Here is a 9,509-nt window from a genome sequence, read left to right as displayed (position 1 = left end):
TATATATATATATATATATATACATATATATATATAATTGTATTGAATTTTTCCCCCCAAAAAAATAAGACAAAAAATATTTTGGTAAAAAAATATATTTACATAAATATATTTTCTCAGTTCAAGTTCATGAGCAGTTCTCACCCTCGTCACACTGAGTGTCCTCTAGACAGAAACTGGCCTTGTGACCCTCTGCCACCTTGGTGCCGTTCAGACTCAGCAGATCATAATGGGTAAAAACCTCTATGCTGTGATAATGCCTGCATAGAGTCACAACAAAACAACAGTATGGGACTTTAAACATCGTCACATTGGCACAAATGATTTTGTAACATCATATCTTCATATATGTGTTTGTCTTTCTGGTGTTTACTGAGGGGTCTAAGGTCTTGCCTGTGACACTCGTGCCAGGTCCAGGCGTGGTAACCCAGTTTGGGTCTGAAATCTGATTGGCCAACGTTGTGGATCTGGGAGGAGAAGCGGAGCAGGCGGCGGTAGGAGCTGTGGTCGTTCTTTTTGGCAGTGCTGGACAGGCAGTTCTCCTCGAGGGCGCACTGTAGAGCATACATGGGGCGGTCCTCCAGGTAAGTGGTCTGCTCCACCAGCTGAGCATTCAGCACCAGGTCAGGAGCCGCTGAGATCAGAGGTCAGAGGTTAGAAGACATGGGACTGATGATCTATCTTAAATACTTAAAAAAAAATTATTATGTCACAGTGGAAGTGATAGCGGAAGTGTACCTTTGGAACAGCTTTTTAGTCTACTATTACATTAAGCTTGTCAAAAAAGCAGGGAATGAAATGACTTCTTAAGAGCATGATAATCAATAAGAGGTGATTGTCTCACTATCAGAGCAGGAGACCCCAGCAGCGAAGCGTCCTCCTCCTTTAGGGCAGCTGATGTGTTTGCCGTGATGAAGACACTGAGGAAGACTCATCTCAGTTCCTGAGCATCTGACCCCGCTCATCACAACATTATCTGCACTCGCATCTCCAGCCCAGTACCACGTCTCCTGTACAAACACACGTTACACATGAGCTGTTGAGATTATCAGAGAAATTAGGTTATTTTATTATTTATTTATTTTGCACTGTCATTAAGATAAAATGCAACTGGTAAAATAATCATTCTGGTCTCTGAACCAGAAAAGAATCATTTGTTCACTGATTTGGTTAGACTTCAGTTTCACTCTGTTCACATCTGAGAACTATTGTAAGGAACAGAACACAAATGGACAACCTTTAATGTGCTGGTTTGGTCATTTTGTTTCTTCAATCACATCAAAAAGCATCTGACTCCGAATCTAATGTAAACCAGTGTTATTTTTTAGTATCAATTAGATACTATTATAGTTTTTAATATATTAGTTTTTATTTTTATATTTTTATTTCAAGTTTTGTTAAAGTTTTATTTTTTTTGTGTGTGTTTTTGTCATTCTTAATATTTTTTTTTATTTCAGATTTAGTTTTAGATATTTTAGTACATCAGTACATAATTTTTTTTATTAATTAAAATAAGTTTACGGTATTTTATTTATTTAAAATATATAAATATATTTATATACATTTATTTAAAATGAGTTTTATATCAGATAACAAAAAAGGTTTTGCTTTTTTATGGTTTCAGTTTTACCGGAGTGACGAGACAAAAACATTAAAACCCATTATAAACGAAGCATTTGTTGCATCCAGTGGGGACATAATTACGGTCTTTTTACGTGTTGTGTTGCGTTGCATCGCGCCGCGTAAACATAAAACCATTTGTGATCGGAGAAATGACAAACAACAAGTGCTACTCTACACTGCTCAAAAAACTCGCGTTTGAATCATCAGTGGCAAATTCTTTAAATATAAAAAACGTACTTACAGTCTTTGAGTCAGAACAGCCGGCATTGTAGTCTACTCTACCAGGATCAGGAAACAGTCCTCCATAAAATGTGCTGCACACATCTGAATATTGGGTTGAACTGTTCTGGAACAGTGTTGTAAATACAACTTAACCACTGATTTCTAGTTGTGTCCTCTTTTGGAAGGCCAACCAAAGTAGTTTCGCTTTCACAACGAAACACATCGTCACACACCGCGGCCTTGAGTGAGCAGAGGCGGCGGGCTTGAGAACGGCGCAGCCGGCGGATTCGACGAAGGAGCTTGCAGCAACCACATGTGACATTTGGGCAGCGTTATGCAAATCTTCCCACATCGTGACGTAGACGTGGGGGGTGTTAGAACGAGCCGTTTTAGGTAGGCGTGGTTAACTCTTAACTTTTATAAAGAATATCTCTTTGGATTTGAGACTTTAGTCTTTGCAACTTTACAGATCTTCTTTATGCACCAAGAGCTTGTAACACTCCAAAGAGAAAGGAAAAAATTTTAATTGCATCATATGACCCCTTTAAACTATAATAAGCCTGAAGCAAACTTAGGACAATGGATATCTGGGTGTCATTACGCCTTCTCACCAAACGGGGGCTGTTTAATAACGTTTTCCAGATCAACTGAATGTTCCCGAATGTGATTTGAGCATCTGCTCCCAAGATTGCTTTTCATTACATCTGTTGCATAAGTTTAGATGTCTGAAACAAGACATGCCGTACCCCACAAGATGGGAAAGTCTCTGTCAGTGTTCTTGACTGCACAAACATATGTTCATGATGAGTAATCATCCAGTATTATGGTGTGTTTTCAATGTGTTTTGTCTTAGACTGCACAGCGCTGAGTCACAGCCTCCTCTGAAAGATAAGCCTGCTGGACTCCCGCCGTGGGCAGGGGGAATGTGGGCACATTCTGTCAGACTTTCCATGTGCTTCCTTCAACTCTCGCCATTGTAAAACCCTCCACACATACTGTCTGGAAAGAAAGACCCACCGGTCCAGACTGTCAGACAAATGTTTAATGGCCACTCTGACATCTGGAAGTTGTATCTTGCACTTTTCAAGTTTGGTAACAGAAAACGTGACCAACAGCACGTCAGTGAACAAACTTCCCTGTTAATGCATAATTTAAGTTGCTTTCAAGTCTCTAATGCTCACTAAGGCTGTATTTATTTGATTAAAAATAAAGTAAGAACAGTAATATTGTGAAATATTATTACAATTCAAAATAGCTGTTTTCTATTTGAATATATTTAAAAATGTAATTTATTCCTGTGATTCCTCCAGTCTTCAGTGTCATGTGATCCTTCAGAGATCATTCTAATATGCTGATTTGCTGCTCAAGAAACATTATCAGTGTTGAAAACCGTGTGGAAACCGTGATAATGTTTTTTCAAGATTCTTTGATTAATAAAAAGCTCAAAAGAACAAACATTAATTTGAAATAAATAAATTGAATTTGGAGAAAAAGCCCCCATTGGACTTCAAATTGACTAGTTGGTCAAGCATTTCACCAGGAAGATCATCATAGTTGTACAGCTTTAATTAAAATGTGCTGGTCTACAATGCTGAAAAACAGATTAAATCTGCCTAGGCTGGTTAAACTCTAAAACCAGCTAAAAAGGCCAGCTGGGAGACCAAATAAGACCAACAAATCAGTTTGGGCTGTTTTCTTAAGCAGGGCTCCAGTTAAACCAATGCCACACTAGCATAAACCTGAATGATTCATTACACTAGCCTTTTCAAGAGGGACTTATAATGACCATGAGTGACATGAGATCTAACTGCTTTGTGTCCCAAAGTTGAAGCCGTTAAGGCCATAATGTCTTGACATGCAGCCATGTGCCTCAGCTAGTGGCAAATTTCAGTCAATCATCATAATAACACTTAATCATGGCATTACCCTGCAAAAGTACTTTAGCCTTTTCCAATTTCCACTCATAAAACCGCCCATCAAGCTATTCCCTCCATACCATTTCTAATGCATTAATAGTTTCCAGGCCTGTATCACCATGAGTTTCTTACTGGGCAGTTAAATATCCATCTCTAGTCCAGCCATCTCAGCCCTAGACAGTCTGTGTGATCTTACACGCACATTCAAATATTAATTATTGAAATGAATAGGATTTAATAGAGTTACGGGATCCAGGAAACTTGTGGTGGATTAAATGGGGACACCACACTGACTACATGGCATGTGCCCTCATTAAAGTCCTTCATCTACACCAAGTTCCCCAAAATAGTCTCATACGAATGCGGGATACGAACACTATGATGATTCATTGTGGCAATTGAAAGTTTAGCACTACTGAAGGTGGTCCTTCATTAGATGGTCAAATATGCTGGATTGAGTGTTGAAATCAACTTGTATTGTTCTCTGGCGAATCTTAAGGGGAAATCTAGTCATTTTAATAGGAATCCACGCAATCAGGAATTTTGTTTGAGGGTAAAAGTTTTCCTCAAACAGATTTTGCAATGGGTTAGAGTTAAGGCCTTTTCACACTGAATGCGAAAATTCGGCCCGATGGCGCTTTTGAATCAAAACATCAGCTCCGTATGAGGCTATTCACACCGGGAATGATCGCGCCTCAAAAGCGAGCTTTTTTCTTTTCGTCCTGTGTGTCGATTTTTTCACTTATTGCTCCAAGACGAAACGGGCTGTCCAATTAGATTTGAGCTAAGATCATGTGCCGGAGCAGCTGCTGTTGCACAAAAGGGTGAGAATGGTGGCGCTAAAAAAAAAAAAACAATATTTTTTATATTAAAAAATAAATATGACCTCACGTTGTGTCAATCACGTTTACACACTGCCTCCGAAACGTTCGTCCGTCATAAAAAAAATCAGTTCGGGTTCGATTTTCTGCGTTTTCGCATCTGTAGCAAGCATTTTGATAGGAAAAGATGACAAGTATGAAAAAAAAACTCAGTGTGCAAGGACCTTTAGTCATGCGAATTTGCCATGTTGACCAACAGAAATCTGCCCGGCTTGAAATCTCCACATCTATATCTCTACACTACTGAACAATCAAGCTTTTTGGGGGAATTTCTGGCAATTTTGCCGCAAGAAAAGACTAGTGAGCACTTCAATGTGGATGTGGATGGATCTTTTATGCCAATCATCCAAGTGGATGCTGCACACTGGTGGTGGTTGAGGAGAGACCCCCCATATGATTGTAAAGTGCTTTGGGTGTACAACAATACACAATAAAGCTCTATATAAATGCATCATTCATTCATTCATTCAATGGGTAGATTTACCTGAAACGCATGGCTGGCGAAGCCTAATCCCAGCTGTCTGCAGACCACCATGGCCTCGACTATCCCCCAGTTTTCACTACAAACGGTTCCCCAAACCAGAGAACTGTTCTTCTCAGTCAGAACCTCCACACGTCCCTCATATGGGTTCCTTCCTCCGCTTAGACGTATCTGTTATAGTCAAAAGTACCAGTTTGTGAAAGTTCTAGTGTTAGAACAATAATAGAATATGTAAGGAGAGTTTAAGGGTCCTGACCCTCTTCTGGAAACCCATGGCAGGTATATTACAGCGTACGGCAGCGTCCTCCTCATGACTGCAGCCCAGAGCATCATTATTGAAGTAACAGTCAGTGAGAGATTTCTCAAATCCAGAGCACTCCACCTCATTCATGTGGACCGGACCCATTCCTGAGAAAACACACATTCATAATAAGTTAATGATGATATACAATGGAGCACTATGACAAAAAAAACTGGGTGTTAATGGACAGGGAATATTGATTTGAGTTTAAATGACATTTTTCTGTCTTATATGTGACCCTGGACCAGTCTTAACCAGTCTTAAGTCGCTTGAGTATATTTTTAGAAATAGCCAAAAAAACATTGTATGGGTCAAAATTATCGAAACCTCCACACGTCCCTCGTATAGGTTTCTTCCTCCGCTTAGACGTATCTGTAGTAGCCAAAAGTATCCATAGCTTCATAATCTTACTGATTCGTGAATGGCTAACTATTGTTAGAACTGAATACTGTATGTAGGAAGAGTCCTCACCCTCTTCTGGAAACCCATGGCAGGTATATTACAGCGTACGGCAGCGTCCTCCTCATGACTGCAGCCCAGAGCATCATTATTGAAGTAACAGTCAGTGAGAGATTTCTCAAATCCAGAGCACTCCACCTCATTCATGTGGACCGGACCCATTCCTGAGAAAACACACATTCATAATAAGTTAATGATGATATACAATGGAGCACTATGACAAAAAAAACTGGGTGTTAATGGACAGGGAATATTGATTTGAGTTTAAATGACATTTTTCTGTCTTATATGTGACCCTGGACCAGTCTTAACCAGTCTTAAGTCGCTTGAGTATATTTTTAGAAATAGCCAAAAAAACATTGTATGGGTCAAAATTATCGATTTTTCTTTTATGCCAAAAATCATTCGAATATTAAGTAAAGATCAAGTTCCATGAAGATATTTTGTACATTTTCTACCGTAAATATCTCAAAAATTAATTGTTGATTAGTAATATGCATTGCTAAGAACTTCATTTGAACAACTTTAAAGGCGATTTTCTCAATATTTAGATTTTTTTTGCAGATTCCAGATTTTCAATTAGTTGTATCTCGGCCAAATATTGTCCTGTCCTAACAAACCATACATCAATGAAAAGCTTATTTATTCAGCTTTCAGATGATGTATAAACAAATTGACTCTTATGACTGGTTTTGTGGTCCAGGGTCACATGTTTCTGTTAAAAAACATAGTACAGAAACAACAGAATACAACCAGCATATTTTACATTACATAAAATATTCTTGATATATTTAATACACATAAATATTCAGAGTCAATTTTTGAAGTAACCTTGGGTAAAATGACTTGCTCAAAGGCACATTTTGGACCTAAAAAAAAGGAATTCAGCTAATAAACATCAAACAGATGTCATACTCAGATATTATTTACTGGAGTCACATGAAACATTAGATGCAGCAAATCACATCAGATGACACTGCATGGGTTTTAGGAGGGTGACTCAGGAGAACTGAAGAAGTATTTGTTTAGACTAGAACAAGCAAAAGTTGTTGATCTCACTCTCAACTTTTAAAAACATGAGAAAATAAAGCCTTAAAATACAATAAAAAGACCTCTGTTTGGTAAGAATGCATATTGATGTAAATCAAAACTGACTGAGGCTGATTTAAAGTAGTTTTCATAGCTAAAGGCTAAAGTAAATGTGAAGATTGACAGCTAATTTGTATTCAATCCTGAAAAAACCCTCTTGGCGAAAGAAGAAAGCATTGTTCTCATCTTGAAATATCATTTTTGCCATAAATGACTAAATATTTTCCTTGTTGGATATTTCCTACAGAGTTTCCTATATTCAATAAACTATCAAAATGATCATCTTCATTTCAGTGTAATTGCAGTGAAACCTTATGCATATGAAATAAAAGATAAGCGCACAAATTTGAAATATTTCTAGATGTGCGAGTCATCTCTCAGCAAGTTCTTTGAAAATGGATTTTAAACATTACTGTAAGAACCTGTCCAAACATCAGCTGAGGAGCAACTATCTGCGCATGCGGTTGCAGCACAGATGTGTCGCTACGCATGAGTCTCCTTGCCAAAGAATGTTAAAAAAATCTGCCGCTCATGCGCCTGATCAAAGACTCGTTAGTAAAGAGCAGTGATCCATGAATGTCTGATAAATGCCAGAGACAGAGGCTACTGTAAATGTTGCTGTTTTGGGACAATGTGTGTCTGATTTTTGCTTCCTGCTTAATGGGTATACATAATTTTCTTTCTAAAAATGTAGATATTAAAGATTTCTGAGTGCCAGTTGTGAAATATAAGCTATGCATTATTATATGGTTAGTTGCATTTCATTTTGTGCATTTTTTTTTGTTTACAAGCAGAGGAATGCACATGGTGAAGACTGACATGGAAGAGAAGAAATTGTTGAATAAAGTTGTTATTTTTGTTTTCTTTGCACACAAAAAGTATTCTCGTAGCTTCATAAAATTACGGTTGAACCACTGATGCCACATGGACTATTTTAACAATGTCCTAACTACCTTTCTGGGCCTTGAAGCTTTCAGATGTTTTGCTGTCTATGGAGGGTCAGAAAGCTCTCGGACTTCATCAAAAATATCTTAATTTGTGTTCTGAAAATGAACGAAGGTCTTATAGATTTAGAACAACATGAAGGTTTGTAATTAATTAATGACAGAATTAAAATTTTTGGGTGAACTATTCCTTTAAAGAGGTCATCGGATGCAAAATTCATTTTACAAGTTGTTTGAGCATAAATGTGTTGGAAGTGTGTGTACACATCCATCCTATAATGATGAAAATCCAGCCAGTGTTTTTTTTTAAATCCCTGTTTTAAAATCCCCTTCTCAAATCAGGCTGGTCTGAGATTCCTGTCAGAATGACGTAGTTCTGCACAGGCCCCTCCCACGATGGTTGATTGACAAGGCCTTCTTACCTTGAGTGAGCTGTCATCAGTCCGCCATTGTGTCGACTCCGGTGCAGGGGAAGACAAGAATGTCTCCGATTAAGTGACTGAGGTGTTTTGTTGTTGGGTGTAATAATGAATAAAGCAGTCGTCATTTACTCCCGACATCTGAGAATTCTGAAGGATTAATGTTACTTTCGTTTTTGAAGGGAATGCGCTGATCCCGATCTGCCTAAATGCGTCTATATTTGCGCGAATCATTTGTGATCCAGTTTCATCTACAGAAGAAGTGAGTATAAGGGTTTTTTATGAATCTTTGCAAATCGCCTTTCCTAATAATGTGCTAGTTAGCCAGTTTACAGTTTACGGCTGAAGTTTACAGTCTGCTCGTCATCCCACGAAAGAGAGGGCCTGTGTCAGCAGAGCTCATTAGCATTTAAAGCGACATGGACTAAAAAACAGCTTGCTGAAAACAGAGCTGATTTTGACAGGGTAAAAAGGGTGTTTTTTACACTACCATTGAGAAATTTTAACCAAAGTATGCTATAGACTTTTCATTAAGACCCTAAAGAATCATATCAACTTGTGGAAAATGGGCATCCGATGACCCCTTTAAGGTTCTTCAAAGACATGTAGTATTTTGGAAATCAAGATAATGGAGATAATCTCAATGTCTCAGAATCAAAGAACTGATTTTTATAGGATTGACTCACCAAGATCCATCCGTTTAGAACCACTGATAATGTATTAACTAGGGATGCACTCGTACTCGTTAAAATGCCACGATACCAAACGCCGATACCACACAGCATGTGATAAGCGCCATATTCAAACAAAGAAACACCGACAACAGAACAACAGACAGCAGAAAGGAGTTAAGGATGTCTACTACGAAGTATAATTATGCAATGAATATAATGCTAAACATTCAGTATTAATGCCTGTATAGCTGGTGTGCGCGAGCTGATAAACAAATCACGCTGAGTGGATTGAGCGCGCGGCGGCGCAGATGCGTGAGCTTGTCGAGTGAATATATCTTTCTCACAGACATCCCTGGAAAGTTTGCAGTTCGGTCGGTTATGTCAAAAACAAGTAAGTAAAACAATGCACAAGTTACTTAATGGTAGGGAGAGAGAGAGAGAGAGAGAGAGAGCGCGCGCAATTCTGTTGTGTGATCTTTGATGTTCACTCACTTAGCACA

At 38.4% G+C, this 9,509-nt stretch overlaps 1 protein-coding gene across 1 annotated transcript in view; it reads right to left on the bottom strand.

Moving 5' to 3' along the window:
* loxl2a (lysyl oxidase-like 2a) overlaps positions 1 to 9,509 on the bottom strand; it is a 33,253-nt gene that overhangs the window by 2,573 nt on the left and 21,171 nt on the right. Inside the window, exons 7-11 of the mRNA XM_016236021.1 lie at positions 5,896 to 6,047; positions 5,127 to 5,294; positions 845 to 1,010; positions 394 to 634; positions 145 to 260 (exon numbers count right to left, since the gene is read on the bottom strand). Coding sequence (XP_016091507.1) covers positions 145 to 260; positions 394 to 634; positions 845 to 1,010; positions 5,127 to 5,294; positions 5,896 to 6,047 — 843 coding nt within the window. The remainder of the gene's footprint in view (positions 1 to 144; positions 261 to 393; positions 635 to 844; positions 1,011 to 5,126; positions 5,295 to 5,895; positions 6,048 to 9,509) is intronic.

The sequence above is a fragment of the Sinocyclocheilus grahami genome, unplaced genomic scaffold, assembly GCF_001515645.1.
Source record: "Sinocyclocheilus grahami isolate Dianchi unplaced genomic scaffold, SAMN03320097.WGS_v1.1 scaffold478.1, whole genome shotgun sequence".
NCBI classification, from domain to species: Eukaryota; Metazoa; Chordata; class Actinopteri; order Cypriniformes; family Cyprinidae; genus Sinocyclocheilus; species Sinocyclocheilus grahami.
This window is presented reverse-complemented; position numbering and strand designations above follow the sequence as displayed.